The sequence below is a fragment of the Lemur catta genome, chromosome 8 (genome assembly GCF_020740605.2).
Source record: "Lemur catta isolate mLemCat1 chromosome 8, mLemCat1.pri, whole genome shotgun sequence".
NCBI lineage: Eukaryota > Metazoa > Chordata > Mammalia > Primates > Lemuridae > Lemur > Lemur catta.
In genome coordinates this window covers 88,839,929-88,863,452 of record NC_059135.1, presented here as the reverse complement: position 1 = coordinate 88,863,452, position 23,524 = coordinate 88,839,929, and the positions used below count along the sequence as shown (strand labels likewise).

Genomic DNA, 23,524 nt, shown 5'->3' with positions numbered 1-23,524 from the left:
ATAGCCATCAGTTTCTTTCCTTCATTAAATTGAGTACAATGATTTGCCACTTGTGGTTGATCAGTAAAACATATTGAATTTCCTTGCACAGGTAACAGTAGTAGTAGTCATACTAGCAGTTGCAGTGATAATGATCATTAGAACTCTGTGTGGAAATTAGTATTGTCATCCTCCTTTTAAAGATGAGAGACTGAGGTTCAGAGAGTTAAGGTAATTTGCTTAAGGCTGTATGACTTCCAAGTGGCAGAACCAGGTTTTGAACCTCCTTTCCTCTTGAGTCCATGTGCTTGTCTACTCCGGTAGACAGTTTCTCAGGGGTTTTGTGAGCACCCACTGTTTGGTGCTGAGAGCATGACCCCTATCTTTGGTACACAGGCAAGAGCACATGCACACACCTGCACCAAGACTGGTCATTGGCTAATGAGACACATAAAGACATGATTTATCATGAATAAAGAAGGAACATTTCTTAAAGAAGCCAACTGTTAGAGGACCTATTTTGATAAATGTCCAAATTTTTATCAAAAAAGCAATATAAAATGATTATACACTTTAAACCTGGAGACAATGATTAGCTTGAACATACAAAAATTTCTTTGGAACAAAGAAAAGGAAACAATGAAAATAATAATAATGATTATCTATTAAAAGAATGATAGAATGAGAAAACGCAGAGCCATGGAACAATTCTGGGAAGGAGATGTTCCATTTATATACTTGTGTGGTATCTGATGTTTAAACTGCGTGAATATGTTATTCAGATATTAAAGAAGAAGAATGTATGTTTTATTTAAAATTGGGAAGTAGAAAAAATAGACTTGGTTAACATTGGTCACTGAACTAAACAAAATGATGGAGACCTTTGAAAAATAAAGCTTAGATTTGACTCTTAGGTTACTGAAAAGCCAGAGGCAAAGGATTAACCTTCTCATTCATTAAAATGATGAAGCCAGTTTTTACTCAAGGCTATTATGAGAGATAAAGAAGACAATTTTAACCTTTTCTAAAGTATGAAGTTTACATATACATATACATACACAATCACATACACACACACCCTACAGTTCTCATCAGTTTTTCACTAATATAAAAAGTAGGCATAAGACATTAAAACTATTAGATCATTAAATATTAAATGTCCAATTTCAAATCAAACATTCAATTTATAATATCTCAAACAAAAAGCAGTACAATTAATCAAAGTATGATCCTAAACTATCAATGCAGTTTTGCCATCTTAACAGTAGCTTGTTTATGCCAGTAGCAAAGAAGGCTAGACAGTGAGTGGCAATTAAATTGCAAAAGGCATTTTCCACAGCTTGTCAAGAATTGAATATATTTCCTTGCAAGAAGTGATACAAAGTCTGGAAGAAGTGGTAGTCAGTTGGCGAATACAGTGGATGACAAAGTTTCCAAGTCCAGCCTCTGTAGTTTGAGCAGCATTGTTTGTACATCATGTGGGCAAGCGTTATCTTGCAAGAGGATTGGCCTGTCTCTATTGACCAGTCTTGGCTACTAAATTGCAAGCATCCTCATCATGTCATCCTACTGGTTGCAGTAGACATCCACTGTAATCTACTGACCAGATTTCATGAAGTTATAATGGATAATACCAGCGCTGGACCACCAAACAGACACCAGTAGCTTTTTTTGATGAATATTTGGTTTTGGATGGTTTTGGCACTTCATCTTTATTCAACCATTGTGCCGAATGCTTGCAATTGTCAAAAAGAATCCATTTTTCATCACATATTACAATACAGTGTAGCAATGGTTTGCCCTTATGTCATGAAAGAAAAGAAAGGCAAGCTTTGAGACAATTTCTCTTCTGATGCTCATTCAATTCATGTGGAACCCATCTATCCAGTTTCTTTACCTTGCCCATTTGTTTCAAAAGGTCTAATATTGTTGGAATAGTAATGTAAAACCTTGCTGCTAACTCATGCATAGGTTGAGATGGATTCGCTTCCACTACAGCTTTCAGCTCATCATTATCCACCTTGGTCTCAGGTTACCAACGTGGCTCATTTTCAAAATTAAAATCACCAGAATGAAACTTCTCAAAACATTGATGTACTGTGCGTTCATTAGCCACATCCTTCCCAAACACTTCATTGATATATTGAGCTATCTGTGCTGCATTGGTTCTACAACAGAACTCGTATTCAAAAATAACACGAATTTTTGACTTATCCATGGTTTCACGAAAATTGCTCTAAAAAATGTTTCAAAGATAATCACAAGCCACAACATGTGTTTGAAAGACTGAGTATATACCTTTACAATAAAAGTAAAACAAGAAGTGTCAAAGTGAAATGTCAGAGACATCAACTGTCAAACTTAGTACTTAAGGAAATGGACCTTTCATACTTAATAACCTAATAAATATGCATAATAAAAATGCTGGCTTCGTAGATGACAAACTAAAACTTGGCTTCATAGATGACACAAGCCATATTATACATTTTGGACAAGAAAGAGTAATTTTTCTCTTTTAAAATATTCTTAATAAAAAGTGAAATTATATATGGTTATAAATTTCAAAGTAAACTACATTTCCAATTTAACACACAGAATATAGGAGCCCTGCTCTCAGCACATTGCCTGATAAACAGTAGGTGCTCACTAAACACCTAAGAAACTACTAGAGTAGACAAGAGCATGGACTCAAGAGGCAGAGGTTCAAAACTTGGTTCTCCCACTTGGAAGTCATACAGCCCTAACCAAATTATTAATACCTTAACTCTCTGAACCTCAGTCTCCTCATCTTTAAAAGGATGATGATAATACTAATTTCCACACAGAGTTCAAGTGATCATTATCACTACAACTACTAGTATGACTACTACTACTATCACCTGTGGAAGGGAATCCAATATGATTTACTGATCAGCCACAAGTGGCAAATCATTGTCCTCAATTTAATGAAGGAAAGAAATTGATGGTTATTATGATAGGTATGATTGTATGTGTTCAGAGGATGCTCTCTGCATTTACTAGGTGTACCATCTTGGGAATCTCTTAACCTCTCTGAATCTCATCTCCTCATTAGCAAAACTGGAATGAAAGCACCATCAATCACACAGGGCTTTGGTGGGAATTAAATGAGACATAGGCATTAACAATTGCATGGTGTGTATGAATAGTCACTCAAGATTTTAGCTGTTGTCAATGGTAATGATAATGCTACTAATTTCATCACTAAAATTCTCATCTTATCATTCAAAAGTCACACTTTGTAATTTTGGTACAGGCTTCTCAGATTTATCTTCTGTGATAAGTGTTGGCCTGGCCAAAGTCACAAGTTAGTACTAGAGAATCCTTGCTGCTGAGAAATAACACCTTACTTCTCAGAGTGTGGTCCACAGACAAGGCATCATTTGGGCACCATTTATAGATGCAGAATCATGGACCCCTACCCAGATTCACTGGACTAGAACCTGCTTTTTGGCAATATCCCCAAGTAATTCATATGTAATAATATATCTACAAACTTTAATAAGTTTGAAAAATAACAATCTTAAACTGACTCTCTCATACAGTAGACACTAGCTGCATACAGCTATTTAAGTTTAAATTAAGTAAAATTAAAAATTCATTTATTCAGTGGCACTAGTTACAGTTTAAGTGTTTAATAGTCACATGTGGCTGGTGGTTATCATCTTGGAAAGTACAGATAAACAATATTTTCATCTTTCCAGAATGTACTATTGTATAGAGCTGGTCTTTTCTGTGGGAAAGTAAAACATACTCTAGGCAATTAAGGTTCAATAATTCAATAAGTTTTTAAACCCCAAATTATTCATTGAACCCCTTTGTACACAGTACACAAATACTCAAGTAAAGCTACTTTTTTTTTTAACACCAATTCAAAAACTAAGGGCCAGGGAAGGGAAGTGGCTGCCCCGTGTACAGGCAGGCACTGGCTGATTCTCTCTCGAGATGCCCAGCCCCATGCTACGTTTATTTCCTCCTACCCCTCACCTTTACCTTCATAAGGCCCACACTTCCTCAAATATCAGTTCTCAACACAGAGCATGCCATGCAATCGTAGACAGGCAAATAAATGCAAATTAGACATAAATTGATAATACCCCCTGTTCAGCCTGAAGTTAAAGGGAAGTCATGGTAGAATCCCAGATCTATGCAGATGGATGGGAAGAGCTATTTTTCAGGATACTGGCAGTCAGGGAAGTGAGTCACAAGGGAAGCAAAAGTTATGATATTCCCTAAATCAGACCAAGTGCGTGGCTCATCTCTCTCCTCCTAAGGGCAGCTGTGAAAGCAGCCTTCTCCGGGGACAACCACCACCATGCAACTTGATCTGAACCTGATTTTGCTAAATCCTCAAACAATGGCTTTTCACTTGCTTGTGTGCAATTATCCTATCTCATCTTCTCCCCAGAAGAGCTATTTGAGATTGCCAGATTGTTCTCTTCTATCCTTCAAAGACACCTGCACCAATTTTTTGGGAAGAACCCGACAAGCAATGCTGGCTGACTGGCTGCATTCCAGGACCTCACGGCTGGTGAATCAAATCTGACACTCAGAGATCCGTAGGGCTTGCAGAAAGCTTTGATAAAATTGCTTAAAAGTTGGCTGTGACATCAAGTATAGCCTCAAATTGCACTATTTTTCTGAGGTTGGGAATGTTAAGAAAATTTTTTGAAAATTGCAGATACAATGTAGGCATGATTGCACGTTCATCCTTTCAATGAGAGACTGGGGAACTATCTAATCAATCCACACCATGATTATATAATATTAGGAAAATGTACCTCATTCTGACTTATTTTATGAAGGCCTAGAGTCTGGAAAGTTAGATGCTAATTGTAGAAGATAGATGAGTCGCAACAATTGTTTACCTGCTAAGGAAGACAGCCACAAAGGTTACAGTTTAAGTCCCCTGTTGAATATTAACCAGTTTTGTATTTAAGTTTGCAAAATTTGTAAGCCATTCCTTTCTTAACTGACTGCATACATAAGTCTCTCTTCCTCAAATGCTCTTTGAACCAGCTTTACCATCTTAATGGTTCTTTTATTTATGAGTTAATTCCTTGACATACATTCCCTATTTATTTAGAGAGCCATGATTTTTTTACCTGGAAACATATACTTTGACAGGGATCTGTACTGTCTTATAGACCATCACGTCTGACTGGAGCAGGTCTTCCTACTCTCTACTACGTCACCTAAGAAATGAGGAACTGCAGAAAACCTAGACTTCACCCAAACCACGGAACAGTTAACCTTATTGCTTCCAGATAGAATCCACATAACACATCTGGTCTTATTAAACCTACTACCCCCCCAAAAAAAATTAAAATTAAAAACAAAAAACACTAAACCAGCTGGAACCTCATCCACTTTTTCTTTATTGACATCACCACAGATAACCAAAAATGGTTTCTGAGATTCTAATTATTGAGTGAGGTTCCTTCTACCAACTTTTAACCTAGGAAGGAGAAGCTCTTGCTTCTAATCTGCCAGATTCATCAGTTATATGATTTTGAGCAAGTCAGCCTTTATCAATCTCAATTGTCTATCAGTAAACCAGGTGACTTAATCACATCATTAGTTCTAAGATTCTTTCAAAAGACATGCATCTCTTAAAAGGGAAAGACTGAAAGAAAATTAAATTCTATTATTGTAAACTCTCAGACTCAGAACTATGAGCCCACAATACATGTTACTAGTAATTATCATCTACAGATTTTATGCCGGCACTTTGACTGTTACTTCCCATGCTCAGGTCATTTACTATGTGCCTACCTAAAGCATGCCTACAAGAATGGATATTTTCTCCTTAAAAATCGGCTGTAAATGGAAGTCAGCAGATGGTACTATGCAATAGTAACATGTTATGATATTGGCTTAACTTTTTATTTCCCGTATAACCTCTTGGTGCTTTGTGACCTCTCTGTAATACCTTTTCCCTGTTACACAGTGACTCATTTTGAGGTTTATATAACAATTACGGGCTTGTTATGCTGCACAATTCCAAACCAGCAATTTTATATCATGATGGCTTTTTCCTAGGTTTTCCTTAACTAAAATTGCCTTGTGTGACCAATAAGCAATGCGAAGCTGACATTTCTGAGCCCAAGCAGCTAATCCTAGATTGTATTTACCTATTTTCAAATATTTGCACCATCTGTGATTCCATATTAATTTTTTTGGATTTGCTATTACAGCTCAAGGACTGCAGCTTTGAGAAGGAACAAAGTAGCATTCGAAATGCAGAACCTATTATAAACATGAGATGGAATTTAACCATGGGATAGGGAAAGAAAAAAAAAAAACAAATTCAGAAAAGGAAATGCATATTCAGTTCTCCACTTTCACCTTCAAAATCCAAACTTTGTAGAATTTTCTGCATTAGAAGGAATATAAAAATGGATGCCATATTTTTGTAACCAACTCTTAATCCGTGTTTGCTTTGAAGCCAGCATGACTCCATATAATCTCCATATAAACAAAAACAGAAGCTCAACATAAAAGGTGCTGTTAAGTTTCTGATTTAGTCAAATTACAAGGAAAGATACTTTAAAGCTGGGTTCCCAACTTCTGGGAACAACAAACCTACCCTACTGCTAATTTTCACAACCATTCTGTAAGGTAAGCAACATTCTACTTCCAGATGAAGTATAGATTCAGAGAGAGACCTAAACCCTATTTTTTTGACATACTAGTTTGAGCAGGGTAAGCTAGGGCTTAAAGTTAGGTTAAGTGACTAGAAAGGCCTAGTTCTTTCCACTGAAAAATTCTGAATGACTCAAAAATTCTTCACGTGAATTTATTTATTTAGCATATAAATGTTTCTCAGATCTGATACTGGAACTTGGTACTCTGACGACTTTATCTAGGAATAAAAATGATCACCGTTTCTGGAAAAGATATACCTATCAAGAAATACAGTGAATCAGAAGTCTGTTGTTTTTATTTACCATCCAAGAAAACCCTAAAATTCACCTGCATGCATTCCAGAGTTCCTACAGGGGGATTCATCCAACCACTACTCCATTGCTATGGAGTTGTCATTTCAAATGCTGAGTATAGAGATTAGGAGGTGCTCATTCATGCTGAAGCTAAGGGGGAGAGCAGAAGCTTAAGAAAGCCAGCTTCTGTTTGTGTACGGGGGTGCTGTTATTTCCTTGGAGCAGTGGATCTCACAATTTACTTTCAGAATGGCTTTATGGCTCTGGGGGATGACTTCTTGCCAGGACAGATTGGAGAAGATGCATATGCTGTTCTGTGATGCCTTGTGGCCAGGTGCCAAAAGTCTAAGGACGACTGGCTTAGAACTAATATATCACAGAGGACAAATCAGTAAATGTTAAGTGAGTTTTGCCTACGGACCCAAAGCTTTTTAAAACATACGTTAAAACAAATGGTTATACTGATGTCAAGTAGTAAGGAAGGGAGGTGAGTCACCACGACACTATCAAAGGCTCTGAATCTGGAAACATGACACATGGAAAATGGCCATATGTTAAGAGACCGAGAATCCCAGAATCAAGTGCTGCTTCTAATTCTAACCAACTGTGTGACTTTAGGCAAGTTACTTCACCTCTCCATTACCTATTTCATGATCTGAATACAAAAGTGTTAGATTCAGGAAACAGAACAGTTTCTCATAACGTTATAATCATTTATGATTTTATAATTATTTGAAGAGAAGAATTTGGAAAGGGAAGGCTGCTATTGATGTCAAAGTGTTCTACACGTCAGGAAATCAACTTTGAACAGAGAATGGCCCACAGAAATGCAGAGAGGTTTGAGATGATGGATGCACTAATTACCCTGATATGATCACTATACATTAAAGGTATCACAACATCATTATGTACCCCATAAATCTGTGCAATTATGTGTCAATAAAATAGTTTTAAAGTAAATTTAAAAATTTGTATCTATAAAATATTTAAGAAAATTTCTCATGAAGTCTCAAAAAAAAAAAAAAAAGAAAGAAATGTAGAGAGGTGGAACAAATTGGACTGGATTTGGAGATGGCACAGACGCAAAGAGAGACAAAGGAACAGAAAGTATCCTGTAACACAGAGACATCTACTCTGTGATCAAATAGAAATTTGTAAAGAGTAGCAGAGGCAGTAGACACCACTTATAATGTCGTGGTGGCCTACAGTTGGGTAAACCTCATTTTGGAGCAATTATAAGTAACTTTCACAGACGTGGAGGAGAGTGGGTCTCTTCCATTTCAGCGCCAGGCTTGATGCACATATGCCTGTCACTGTCAATGTGGTTGTCAAGAAGGAGAAAACACACAAATCCTAGGGCCAGAGAAAAGAAATAACCCTGATGAAGCCACTGGATATAGCTTTACAATATGCTCATTTTATTTCTTGGAACATTTGTGTTTTATAGTATTCTAAAAAGGAAAAAACAGGTGAAATATATAGTCTTTTCCCCTAAAATCTCTAAAAGCTAATGAAGTAGATAGAAAATCTATCCATAAATACATCCATAGCATGCATAGGACCTAGGAAGCTGAAATTATAGACTAACCTAGCCAAACAAAATACCTATTTCTAAATTTAAGAAATACTTCATGGATTTCAGATTTTTTTCTCTCAAAAAGATATATTTTTGAGTACTTTTCAAACATTGTCTCAGATCCTAATCCTCAATTCTGTAACTAAAAAAGAAGAGTCATTATGCAAGTTTGTGAAACACTGATTTCAAAGGTTGCTTTACGAAAAATACTTCTAGTACTTGTTTCAAAACATGTGAAATTAAAAAATGGTCATGTCTTGCATTCATTAACTTATATTAAAACCATTCCTAAAAGTGAGATTTGATTAATGGAAATATGAGTATCAGAGTTTTCACTTACTCAATTCCTCTTGCCAAAAGTAAACCCATGTTCCAATAACAAGAAAGGCCTACTTCTCCCTGTACAAGCATTATTAATGCAACTTCAAGTGGTCTCTCTGCTCTGTTATTTGAAAATAAATCACAGAGGGCCTGCCATTCAAGTTCTCAATTATGTAATTCATATTTGTCATATTTCTGTTTTCAGAGCAGAGTCTCTCAGATGGAATAAGAAATTGAATCTTTATTTAGATATCAAAAAGGGCGTGGGGATAAAGATAATAAAAATGGCTTTTTTCCTCACTTTTCTTCATTTGCTATCTTGCAGCCTGATACACAGATTTTTGTTCTGACCTGAGAAAATCAATAAGTATGATAAATTGCAATAATATTAAAGTCAAATAATATACAGCTTGGCTGTAGAACATCTCAAATGCAAAGTCAGTTTTGATTATGCATTTAACTAACTTTTTGTAAATTTCAACTCAATATGTCATCAGTTCCCATATACAAAGAATTTCTAATTTGGTCATTTCTGGGAACAAAACTTCTGGAAAGAGAATATTAAACCATGAGGATTTCAAACAAGATCCTAAGTACTATGTGAAAACAGATTATCATCCAAAGATAGGAGAAATCAGTCCAGTTATCACAAATTGATTTTTATCTAATGCCCTATGATAATCTAACTGCAAAATACCCATTGTATTTAGATCATAGGCATATAGATGTATGTGCAGTGTATGTATATTTGATTATGGCATATACACACATATTCAGCATTTTTATTAACATAAATGCAAAATTACCTGTGCAAAAGAATGAAATAATCTTCTCAGATGATCTAGAAGCATGGTACCATTAAGAATAAAAATACTCATTAACTTCCTACCTTAAACCAGATGCTATACAAGCCCATTCACATAGATTGTCCCTAATTCTTGCAACAGTTTCTTCACCGCCCCCCTTCAAGAGGAAAAAACGGTTTTAGCGGGATCACAAATTGCCTAGTAAAGGTAAAGGAAGGAGTCAATTTGAAATCTCTTTGACTTTGTTTTCCACCCTACATCAGGTTGCCTCCCTCCCAAAATAATTAAATTTGAAAATCATTTGGCAATTTCAAAAATGTAGAACATTTTAACAATTCTCAAATAAACTATCGCATAATAAACTTGAAAAGAAAAGGATTTTTTTTTATTTTGTAGAAGGCATTAGAAGAGTATTGTTAACATCAATTACTAAACAGAACAGTTCAAAATCAAGTATTTATTTTATCAGTATTGGATAAAAGTGAGTTCTCTGTATTTAGCCTGGCAGTGGGTGTTACATTTACCATTACATATGGATATGTCTGAAATTCTGAGAATTCAGGACAACTTAACAAAAATGAATCTACAATAGAAGATCTTTCTCTTAAGTGCCTCATTCTCCCCACTGAAAATTCTTCCCAGCCTTCTCTACCATCCTGGAAATGACAAGTGTTCCTTGAGTTAATATGTAATAGGTGATAAGGATGTCCATCAGGTAAGGGGAAAGTAGTCTCAGGCTTCGAGAACAAGTGCTGTCTCGATAGGAAAAAGCAAATAGAGGTTGGTTATTGCCAGAAAGCTTGTAGATCAGGTCAATAGAATCTTTAAGACAAGAGTGCTCCGGGAACAATTAGTACTAAGCTGTATGACTGCTTGAGGTGGGCAGCACACACTAGAATAGAAATTTCTAACTTTACATGAGGACATATATTTATGAAGTTTGTATTCCCTCCATCATTAATTTAGACTTTTCTTTGGCCTTGTACAGGTCTTCAGAATGGTGAAAGCTCCAAACTTTTTTGATTGATGAATGCCTGATTATATATCCCTGTTATAATATTTCAGTAGTACATGAACTTGGTGAGAACACACGTAAAGTCATTTAGCAAAAATATTTAAAATATATGAAGGTGATTTTAATAAGTGAAATATCAAGAAACAACATGTGTATTTAAATGTTGCATAGGAATAGCTTGAAAAACATTTGTGTGAAAAAATCTTTTGACTTATGCTTATTCCAGTCCTCCCACCCCAAGAAAGCAGAGGCCCCAACCATGACATCCTGGGCTCCATTGCTATACACACTCCTGCTACACTGACTGAAATCTCACCCCCTGACATGTTTCTATAAATCCCATTTCTCTCTTTTTTAAAAAACATCCTCTTTCTGATGCAAATTATCATATGAGGTGCATTGTATTAAATACAATATGCAACATATTCATTATCTAATTAAACTGTTAGTGAGAATTAGCCAAAGTTTACTTTCAATCTGGCCTCTTACAAAGTAGGACAGTACAAAGTATTACTGTTCAATTTTGATTGAATGGAAACCAGGATGTAGCAGAATATTCTGAAGTCTGGATGTCTGCCAAATTAGGTCTGATGTCCAAATCTATTAATATAATATTTACATACATGCACAAACTCATGAGTAATCATACAAATATGTGTGCTGAAAAAATGTGACAGTTTCTCAAATGTTAAAATAATAGATCAGCTGAGGGTGGTTTAACAATCCTCTAAGTTTTATTTATTTTTTTTCTAATTTTGTCAAGGCTTTTATTCCCAGACTATGCATTTAATGAGAGGACTTGGTATGTGACAGGCATTATTCAAAAGCTCTTACATATTATCTTATTTAATCTTTACAACAGGCAATGTAAAGGGCCTTCAGCCATCTTCATTCACGGATGAAATGGAAAAATTGAGTTATCCTGCCCAAGAAAACACAAGAGACCTTAGTGGAGCTGGGATATGAACTTGAATCTGTGATTTTCAGTGCACAGCCCATAGGCAATGGTAAATAAATACTTATGGTTGATGCACGAATGCTCACAATCTTAGTCACAACATTCTAGCACTGTGTATGTTACTCGGTACACTGTAGGCAAATTAAAAATATGCCTGTAAGTACTAAACATTCTGTAATCATAAATGATTCAAGAAACTGAAAATATTAAAATAGCTTTATTTTTACTCAGACTGGGAAAAATTTGGTTTAAGTGTGTTTTGCTTCTAATGTTATGTGCTTCATAAGATAATGCAGCATTAATATTTAATAATACAATTTTATTTAACTTGTTTTATATAATTTAATCTTTTTTAAACTTGCAATTTGCTCAGATTCTGAAATAAAAAAATAGATAAATAGCTATATTAGAAGCTTCTAAGCAAGGGATATTTTGTGGTATGTTCTTAATAGATAAAATGCCTTATACATTAATACAATATTTATGTCTATTATATATTATGCTACATATTTAATATCATATATATTATGTATATATATACAAGATAACTTAAAGAAGTAGAAAATTTATTTTCTCTCAAAACATAAAGACTTCTACATAATACTTTTACTTAACCTAAATTATCTTTTATAACCAAATTATATAGAACTCTCCCCCAATTAGATATGGCATTTTATGCTGAATGATTAGAAAAAAAGTAATAAATTAATAAATTTTCTATTAAGTAAAGTTTTTCAGCATGATTTATACATACAGGCTATTTTCAAGGTTCTGTGTTAAAAACAATAGTTTGTTGACTAATTATAACATGTTTATATATTAACAAGGGACATGTGGAAGAATAACTTTTTCATAATTTTTCATTAAGCATACATTTGAAAATTTTAATCTAGTTTGCTAGACCAAAGGTGAAATAAAAAGACTGAATACCAAAAAAAAAAAAAATACTGCATACCAATTTTTGTACTTAAACCTTGTAGGTCAATATTACCTGGAGGTCAAAAGTCCAATGGATATTTTGCAGGAGGCATTTTACATATTAAATATTAACTATTTAATCTCAATTCTGATCATGAATTATTTCATCAAGAGGCTACTACATGTTGAATTGTAAGAGACTGGTTTTTACCAAAATACATTTTTTAAAGAAAAATGCATAACTAATACTGTCTTTGTAGCCAAAGAGTTACTTTTAAAAATACACTTTTTAGTCATACTCCAGAAAGGGTGGTTGTTTTTGTTTTTTTATTTTTGTGTAGTTATTTTTGTTTTGTTTTTGGAGCTGAGAGGACAAGGCACGCATTTGAGGCAGTCTTTTTACCAATTGGATTCAGCAGAAGGTTGCCACCTGGTGGAAATGTGAGCAAATTCTAAACCTCGTCTGACTATTAAAAATGTACTCATTTAACGAATCTTGAAAGTCTCATTACCAGGGACAAGTGATACAAAAAATTAAAAAAAAAGTTCTCATGTACTTATGAGTATCTATCTGATTCTTTTCACATCATTTAGATCAATAGAGAGGATATTAAGTTAACTTTAAAATTTCAAGAACTACTATTTATATTTATAGACGAAGCTTTAAACAAGTCTTTACCTATTTTACATCCAAGATAAATTTGTGCCCACACACATACACATCCAATTTGCAATTATTTTACATTATTATAATGGGAATGTGTTGTATTGTGGTTATGCAGATGTTAGAAGACAGGACTTCTGATGTTAATGAGCTTCTGTCTGAGTCCGACCTCTACCTTTAAAGACTATTAATAGCTTAGCCAAGTTGCCTGATTTCTTTAATCCTCTGTATTCTCATCTCTAAAATGGGAATAGCAATATGGCCCACGTCAAAAAATTGCTTTGAGAATCAAATAGAAAAATGCATTCAATAATTATTTTATCAACTCCCAAAACAGTATTCTCCCTGCGGCAAGCATTCAGGAAGTCATTTTTAAAAATAATAATAAATAATCATTAACCACTAAAGACTTTTGATCCTTCAGTGCAAAATGAGATATTGATCATGTTAAGTGGAAATGTCTGTATCTATCCATGTCAAAGCCTTTATTTTTAGACATTTGGTAAATGTGAAGTGTTCTGATAAACAACAAAAATAACTGTTGCAAACATTTGTTCAATCAATGAAACTTTAAAAGAAAGATTGTTAAGATGATAAAAATACTTCCAATGGGTTCGGAATATTAATAAAAAGTATACAGTCCCTGCTTTTTTGTTACTGCTGCTCTCTGGGGAGAAAGGCGATGTCCTCTTGCCATGGCACCCTGTGCCAGAGGACAGTCATAGATAGTGAAACAGGGAGGTTGAGCCCTCTACAGGACTAACAGTAACCGAATTACATGGTTCATAACCGTTTTCACTCAGAGGAAGAACTATGGTCTTCCACTGTGCTGTAAGTGGAAATAGGTGTTTGATGGCCTCAGGACAAGGCATCTTTGAGGTTACATAAAAATCTCTACCAAGGAAAGTGAAAGACCTTTTTGGCAATATTCAGAAGCTTAAATCATTCAAAATCAATACATAGTGACTGATTAGCTGGAATATGCCCCCTATTTAACAACTGGGTAGATTTCATAAAGGTAAATTTTTATTTACATTTGTGAATCTTCTTTTTTTGAAATATTACAGAAACCAGAAGAATTAATTACATATTTATGAAGGTATTATATCTAATATTGCATGAGAGTCATGTGACAACTACAGAATTAAACCATAATGACTAATATGGCTAATAAAAACATAGTAGTCTTAGAGAGAGCAGTTTAAGCTTCCACAGCAATCATGCACATTATTTGGCCATAATTTCATATGTCCAAGCTTTGAACAAAGAATATACTAGATATAGGTATTTCCTGGGAGTGCTTGAAAAATCCTCACTGGAATGCTGCCATGTATATTTCAGTCTGACTTTCCTTGCAAAATCAATCTCTTTTATTTTAACACATGCATAAAATGCATACCACTGACATTTTAAAATCATGTAAATGCTCAAAAAAGCATTTAAAAAATACTCAATTAAAGCAAGAGTTCTACAATGTGGCCACTCCCTGAATATTTGACGTGGCTATAAAAAAATGCACACTAACAAGAAAAATGGATTCAAGCTTGAACCTATCTCTTGATATGAATTTTAAGTACCAGATTAGTCCCAACAAAAGGACTTGCTATGCATATACAGCGTGTCCACTATTTACACATATATTTTCAGCTTCTGTGTGCTCTCTTCTTCTTCAGCCTCCCCACTTCCACCATCACTGAACTGTTTGCAGCACCTCAAGTAACCAGGTGGTGTCACAGGTTAGTGAGCAAAGATTTCATGTGGGGACTCTCACCTGACTAATCATTCTTATTGGTAGCATCATTCCAAGAGCAGTAGAGAGGCTCAGAGACTTGTTAATGAAATTTAAGGGCTGTCAGCCTGAAAGAGGATGTTAAATCCATGTTCCTCTCCTGAACTTATTATTATTATTATTATTTTACATCTGCTAACCAGTTTCTACATTGTGATGTGTGCTGGGGGTGGGGGGAGAAGTAGAAGAGGAAGGGACATATGAGATAGTGTTTTAATATTTTATACTTATCTCAGGGTATGCAGAAAAGAGGACGGTTTAAGAAAACAAACGCTTTGCAAAAACTGCAACATCCACTCCCCCCCCAATAAATGGAAATAGAGCCTTAAAACATTGAATAATCCCCACCACCTGTGTGAAACATATGCAAGGGAAATGAGAAGGGGGAGGGAAGGGGAGAAACGAGACCACAAGCCAGAAGAGATGACCAAGTCTGGAATATTAATAACAGCATCCCTGGCATCCCCTCCTCTGCCTCGCCGGCCACTCCTGGGTGATTTGGATAGCTCCCTTAACACTCTTCCCAGTGCTTGGAATATGCGAAGAGCCGAGTTGCTGCTGGAACCTTTGCACTACCCCCACCCCATCCCAGTGCTAGCAATAAGCTGGGAAAGGTATCTGCCAGGAACGCCGCCAGCAGCCTTTGACAGTGCACTCCGGGCAAAGAGCCTCATCTCTCCTACCCCAGTGCCTGGGTCCTCCAGCTCCGGAGTTAACCGCTGACCCAAGTGCAGCTCTCTCTGCCCGAGTCTCTAATTGCTGTAAACGTGACCGCACCTCCGCCCGGCTCAGCACTGCCTCCCTCCTCCTGCCAGGGCATCTGGGCGCTCCCGACCCTCTAACTTTGGGGAAAAAAAAAAGCGACACCGAACTCCCAAATCACCCCAATCCAGGGGACAGAGACGAGATGAGGATCCACCTTACATTTATGATACAAATCCCTAATGACCAAAAACAAAAAGGGGGTGGCGGGTGCGGAAGGACGGCAAGGAGACAGGAATAGCTCTCAGCCAACACAGGGCACCTCATCTCTGCAGACACAACACATCTAGACCCAACAAATCACTAAAGCCAGTACCTTCCCGGCTCCTCTTAATAATTAATGCCTTTCTGCTCCCGAGCCCCGTTCCACTCAGCAGACTACAGATGCCTGGTAAACCCTCTGACCCCAGCTTACCCCCCACCCCGGCAACACACACACCCCTCCGTCTCATTAAAAACACAAGAAAGGAAAGGAAAAACTCTGCCGGCTTAAAGGTCATTTGTCTACTCCGGGCGCTTCGGCCAGCGCTCGTCCCGGCTGCAGGAAGACTGGGCTCGAACCCCGCAAGTGGACGGCTTCTGGAGCGCGGCAGATTTCTCCAACGTGCATTAATGAGGAGCCGAGAGGCCCGATTCCTTGACCCCCGACACCTCGCCCTCCCTCGGTGGCCCGCCCGCCGGGGCTCCCCGGGACACCCTCGGCTTTACCTCTCTCCCCCCTTCCCCGCGGCTCTCCACCTTGCGCATCCTCTCGCCCGGCACGGAGCGCACTCAGATGCTCTAACTTCCTGCAGAGTCCATGGATGAGCAGAGAGAGCCTGGAACTGGGGCGGGGGAGGGTGGGAAGAGGGAGGCGTGGGAGCGGAGCCCGGGAGGAGAGGCGGGGGCAGCGCGGACAGGAGCCAGCCCTCCCGGGAGGGCCCGGCCGCAGCTGCCCGCTCTCACCTGGTCGGTCGGCTGCGCCGGGCTCGCCCTGGCCCCCGGGGTGGGCTGCTGTTCCTGCTTCATGGCTGTCATCGCCCGCGGCCCGCGTCGGCGCTCACTTCCTCGCGGGCACTTCAGACTCGGGGACCGTCACTTGGCAGCGATCTCATGTCACAGACACCCGTCGCTCTCCGAATTGGCAGAAGGGAAAGCGGCAGCGACGGCGTGGGGGGAGGGGAGCGCGAGGGAGGGGAAGAGGAGCGGCACCAGGCAGGCTCCCGCTGGCAGGATCCCTCCTTCGGCTACCGCAGACCCTCTGACCCCCCACTCCCCCCGGCCCCCCACCACCCGACAGCGCGCAGAGCCTTGGAGACCAGACACTACCAAGTGGCAAGTTAGCGGAGCGACAAGCGGCGGGCTCCCGGCACCTGACAGTGCTGGAGCGGCGTCTCGCAGCGCCGGCGGAGCGCGGCTCTCATTCTACCGCAGTCCGCGCCCCGCGCCGCCCGGCCCCGGGGCCCCCCGCGCGCTGCTCAGCGCGCCAGGTGGAGCTGCCGGGGGCCGCGCTCCGGCACCTCCCGAGCAACCGCCACGCGGGAGAGAGCCCTGCGCGGCGCGCGAGCTCCCCACTCGCGGCCAAGGCTGCCCGGCTCCGCGGGCCCCCCAGCCCGCCCCCCGTGGGCTCCTGCTAAAACCCGGAGAAGCGGAGCGCGCCCGCGCAAAGCCCGCGGTGGCTCCAGCGCGGCCACTGGGCATGCTCCGGCGCCCCAAGAAGGCAGAGGGCAGTCAGAGACTGGGGGCCCGGAGCCTCGCCAGGGACGAGCAACAGCTGTCGGTACCGAAGGGTTGTCTCGGCTCGTGACCTGAGGCTCTGCACCTTCTGATGGGGGGCAATGGACACCCTGTACTGTCCAGCCCACATCCCCACCCCCACCCCAGCTCCCCGGTTAACGCCACTGAAATTCCTAAAGGTTGGCTAAAAACAATAACTGTAACCATGATAATCTGATATTCACTTTTTTTTTTCTTTTTCACTTTTCTTGGACACATGTAGGAAAACCTTTAAGGCTGAAGTCCTTCCAGACTTCCTTTTGCTCAAAATAACCTTCTCCTGTGCAAAGCGTGTTTGTTGAGCACCTACCCTGTAACACACACCGTAAGTCTAGGAGAGGATTTCAGGAGAGAAACATTAAGTAGCAAGTCAAACCTACTAAATTCCCTGGCTGCCAGGAGCTTACTTTATAGTGGGGGGCACTGGGAGCCTGCAGCCGAGATACGAATCAAGGAGTCAATGTAGCTCTTTGAAAGCTGAATTCTTGTAGGTTTTATAGACCAAGTCCACCAGTTTCATCCAGATGCTGCAGCACGCGGCTTTCCCTGGGGTGTTGGGAAGGGTCCCCTTAAAGCAGATGGACCACAAGCAGTCCCCAAGGCTCAGACACAGGTCTCTGGGGGTTACTCACCAGAGTAAAGGCAAGAGTGAGTTAAATGCCTAGACGTTAATGGATTCAGCACAAGGGTTATGAAGCAGTTCCAGCAGAAAGGACAGAAAATATGGGGGTGGGATAGCGGAGTGGGGTAGTGCTGAGTTGGATTTTGTTGGCTAAGGACTGCCTCCCTTCTTGTCTGAGCCACTCAGACCGTGAACCAGCCACTTGTTACTGAGGGGCTGGCTGTTTTAGGATGGTAGGAGCTGTGCCCATGCCTTGATAGCTTCTAAAACATGAGTTATCATGCTTGTCCTAAATATTAATTGTAAGAATAGTTCCTTTAACATATACTGAAAAAAATAAATTAGTGTTCACCAGCAGAAAGGTAGAATTGGAGTGAAGGGAGATATTGCTTTTCAAAAATATGTATTTCAGTACATATTGTGAGTAACCTATTTGTTCAGTTGCAGCAGAAATAACTTCAATAGGAATAATTTTGCCAGTTGTAAAAATATGAAGCAAATATTTTTAAAAAACTAGTAAAATAGTTATTGGTCAGTTTATCCAGTAAATCTGACAATCAGATTTTTCCTCACATGGATTTTTTTTTGAAGGGAGGGATCTCCATTGTTCAGAAAATGTTTCCCATGTTTATATTTTGCTCTTCTCTTGATTATTTGAGTATATTCATCCTTCCAATATGTTTCCAATTTGGGCAATCTGCTTGACTTGAAGGAATTTACTTCATGACAGATTTCTGTTACACAGGATAAGTATGCACTAGAAGAGATTATCCTCATTTTATTTAAGATTACTTATTTGATTGAATTCAACTGTTGAACTTGCATCCATTTTCAGAATTCAGTATAAAATCCACTTTGGTTACAAATTAAGACATAAATCATTAGTTTTATATATTGTGATGGGTGTGAATCTTCTTTTTAAAGGAAGGGGGGGCTTCTTTGATTTAATTTGAGTCTTTGTGTTTTGGGATGGGTTATTTTATCAAGCTAAGAAAATTATTTTTTAGTTATTGAGATATAGGTTAAGGACACTAATTAAACCTTAATCACATTTAAACTGATTTTCCCAACTTTTTAAATACTTTATTTTTTTTTGAAATATGATGCACTTGCATGACAGTGTAAGATCTTCTACTTCATTTCCAACCTTATTTCTTACTGAAGAAAAAATTCTAATGTCCAAGAAAGAAATACAGGAATAACTTATACCAGAGTAGTAAATATTTATAGTTCTGTTTTGTGTGGTTTCTGATGATGTTAGCATTAAAGAAAAAATACAAAACACTAATTTACCATCAAATGTCTACAGAATTTTAAAACTACTCAAGTGGATATAACCCTAATGCAGTATAGATAAGAGGGACCTGTACTAGACTAGATGTCAGCAGATTGGTGTCCTGACATCATCCGGGCATGGAGGTGTAGGGCCGAGTGGTCACTTGTCTCTTGTCTCCACTTTTTTACCTGATAAAATGAATATGTTTAGACTGAGTGGCCAATAAGATACCTTCTTTCTCTAAATTTCTACGATTATGTACTGATCTTAGGAATCAAAACCTATCCTCTGAATGATGAATTATTTGTATATGTTTAAATTTTACTGGGGGAGTCAATTAAGTGCTTAGAAAAATACAAACAAATCAGTAAAGTTAATTACCTCACAAAGGATCCTTAAAATCCACCAACATTTCTGGAGCTAGAGAGCTGTACATAAATATATAGAGACAATTTGTCTTAATAATATTTTTAGAATTCAGAAAATTAAAAATTTATTTGCAAAGTATAATTTCTGAATATAAAAATCTATTTAGGGAGAGTTTTATAGAGATTTACAGAATATTTTTGAGTACTTTTTCTCACACAGTATCTTTGATGAGATAACTCGTGGACATGTGTACATTTATAATACTCATACAATGGTAAAGAAAGTTTTCCTATAATTTTTATGAAATGAAATTATTATGGAATGAAATTAGACTCTCATAACTGAAAAAGACTTGGAGAGATCATCTAGCAAAATTCCCCCTATTTCAGATTATAAATGTCTAAACCTGGCACGATGTGGCCATTTTTTTCAAGATGATTTCCTAGGATTCAGACTCTACCAATGCCTCTAAAAGTTTATTGCCTCAGATCCTAATTTCAGGTTCCCATGTAGACATACCCTCAGTGCTGCTTCCTCAGTGTATTTGTTTGGGTTTCTGAAGTCACTCAAAAACTTTCTCACATGCAACATTGTGAATATCTAATATCTTTCTTTTCTGAATATCTGATTCTTTTAAAATGACACGCCAATGTAGTACACCACATTTTACCTAGAAATATTAAGGTGAGTGAGAATAGATTGTGAGATTTAGATCATAATTGAATTAAAGATTATCATTGTAATGTTGCAGCTTCAGTGGCAAACAGGTTGTTCCAGAAATACGTAGGTCATATGTGCTATATCCAGTCTCCCACATCAAATAGTTGACAGAGGACCAAAAAATCAAAATTTACCCTAACAACCACCAAATAAGAAATAAGACCTGGCTAAATACTGATATGTCAGAAAGACAAAAGTCCCATGAGATTTTGTGAGGCAAAATTTGCCTTTAGAGACAAAGTCTTCAGTTTCAGATAAATTAGATAAGGCAAATAGAACTCTGTAAGCAGCTAGCTGCCAGCAATCTCTCATTCTGTTTTCCTTTTCTTCTCTCTTCTTCCTGCGGCAAATCTGCAGTGTCATGTACAGGCCACCTTGATGGGGATTTCCCTAGCATTGGCCAGTTCTCTATTGAGTGTCTGTAATGAAAACAGCATCAGGAAGAAAGAGTTCCTGAGCTGTGTCTTCAGAGACTTGGCCTGAAATGTGCCCAATTAGCTCTTTGCAGATGAAGAAATAGCTTTAGTTCACATCTTTTGCTATCATTTGGTTTCGATTTATAAATCACCTCTACTCGCCTCAATTGGCTTCTTGAATTCCCCAAAGTGCATATCATGTCCTTGGGCAAAAAACCAGCATGCTGAGCAATCCTCAGAAACAAGCTATAATTTAGAAGCTTTAACCAGTATACTCTAACAGACATTTATTTTTAAAGAAAAAAAAGAAGTAAAGGCATTGCTTATTTAAGTGATATTCATGTACACTACTTATACCACTCTAAGATTCTTTTGGCATTAACTAAACTTTTTGTCGGTCTCTGTCTACGACAGAAAGACCTTCCTGTTATAAAAATTCATAGCCCAATTATGATCTCTGGTGGAAGCAGACAGAGTTGCAGTATCCTGAGAGCCATTCTTGCTGCTCACAGGAGACCTGAAGATATTGACAAACTGCTCATTCATACTGAGGTCCGGACTCCTTGGTTGTTATATTTACACACCTCACGTCTTCCTTTCACTCACAGCCCTTCTATGACATATCTAAGAATGTTAAGACAGTAAAACAATGCAGATGATTTTTCCTGTGTGTGATTTTTCTCTCTGCATATATAGCTGAATTGTAACACCAAAACAACTTGAGAATATGAGGAATTTATCTGTTTTTATTATTTTTACCCACTAGATACTTAACAAGAGGCTTGTGTTTATTTATTTTGGTCTTTTCTTTTAAGAGTAATCATTTAGTGAATTGGTTATGTTGGCATAGTAAAAAGAAGAAAAGAAAAAAATACTTTCTATATCTTTGAGCTGATAATAGTGGTTATTTTTTTTCCTGATCTTCACATTTCTTCAGAGATAAAATAAAGTTTTCTGAATCGGATTCTTTCTACAAATGACAGAAGGGTTGTTAGATATGGAAGAGCATTTAGAAACATTGGCATGACATTTGTCCTTTTGAGATAATAAGTCTGCCTTTGATGAATAAATTTCTCTGAATCTGGTATTTTTCATTTTTATAACCAAGACAAGATTGTCTAATGATTCAAAATAATCTCCTTCTCTTTGTCCTTGGAAAGTACAATATTACTGAGCCTTCTCTTGCATTTAGACTTTATAGTGGTTACCTGCCTTCTTTCCTTATTTAATTCCCAAAACATAAAGCACATTTCCCATTCTGGGAAATTTTCTGTGAATTTAGAGAGAACACTGTACTGTGAGATCATGACAAATTTTTGAAGGGAAGGGAGGATTTCCATCTTATGTAATGCATCCACTATGTTCAATTTATTTTCAAGGATTTGTTACTAGATTCAGACTCCTCTGTGAATTTTCCTCTTGAAAACAAGAGATAGACTAAGATTTGGTGCAATTGCGCTAAAGTACCAACTGACATTAAAGGGGCCCGAGTATCTCCATCAATTGACTTCCTACCAGTGGGAATTATTTTTCTACCATCTCCAAAGGAAACTTGAGGCCAAGTCTTTGTGTTCTCAGCCAGTTCCTTTAACCACGCAGAATTGTCTGTCCAGGTTATGCAAATAATAGCTTTTGGACATCATGGGATGGAACCTATGTTGGAATAAGACACATTAAAATACATCTCTCGTTGCTAAACATTGTCTAATTCTGTTCATTCTGTTAGCCTAGATGGGTAGCTTGCTAGTGATGCAGATACCATACCTTCCTACATTCAGCTGTCTGTCACTCATCTACAGCTGTCTGAGAGAATAAGGAAACATTTTAAGTTTCTCAATTTCTATCCTGCATATCTAAATACTTACTAATGTCATACATCTTTTTTTTTTTTTTTTTTTTTTGAGACAGAGTGTCACTTTGTTGCCCGGGCTAGAGTGAGTGCCGTGGCGTCAGCCTTGCTCACAGCAACCTCAAACTCCTGGGCTTAAGCGATCCTACTGCCTCAGCCTCCCGAGTAGCTGGGACTACAGGCATGTGCCACCATGCCCGGCTAATTTTTTCTATATATATTTTTAGTTGTCCAGATAGTTTATTTCTATTTTTAGTAGAGACGGGGTCTCGCTCAGGCTGGTCTCGAACTCCTGACCTTGAGCGATCCACCCGCCTCGGCCTCCCAGAGTGCTAGGATTACAGGCATGAGCCACCGCGCCCGGCCGTCATACATCTTTATCCAAATGAAAGAAAGGAGAGAAAGAGCAGGAGGAAGAGAAAAGGAGGAGTGGGAGGGAGAAATGAGAGGGAAGGGGAGAGCCAGGAGAATACATTCTGAAGATGTTGGGGATGTTAGGGTGTATTAAGTCTCATGTTTTTATTAATGCCCTTATAAATATGAAATGCCATAAATCCTATTGGTTAGGTCTTGAACATTGCTCCTACCATTGGTTATATTCTATGTATTTGCATAACTTTATAACACATAGTCCAAATTGTAACTTTCTCATTCCTTTATTGGTGATTTATATTTGACATTCTCATTTAATTTCAAGCATAAATTTTCTTGTAGTATTTAATCATTTGTTACACTTAACAATTAGATAGTAAGCATCAGCAGAGGAGGTA

General features: G+C 38.1%; 1 protein-coding gene across 4 annotated transcripts in view; it reads right to left on the bottom strand.

Moving 5' to 3' along the window:
• Positions 1-23,524, bottom strand: part of DPP10 (dipeptidyl peptidase like 10) — a 1,316,731-nt gene that overhangs the window by 635,374 nt on the left and 657,833 nt on the right. For 2 of the 4 annotated variants that reach the window (XM_045558743.1, XM_045558745.1), the window contains exon 1: positions 16,693-16,835. The exons of 1 other annotated variant lie outside the window; for it this stretch is intronic. In XM_045558743.1, coding sequence (XP_045414699.1) covers positions 16,693-16,764 — 72 coding nt within the window. In that variant the 5' untranslated portion in view covers positions 16,765-16,835. Of the gene's footprint in view, positions 1-16,455; positions 16,618-16,692; positions 16,836-23,524 lie in introns of those variants that run through there. One more of the 4 variants, XM_045558747.1, reaches the window with a different exon arrangement.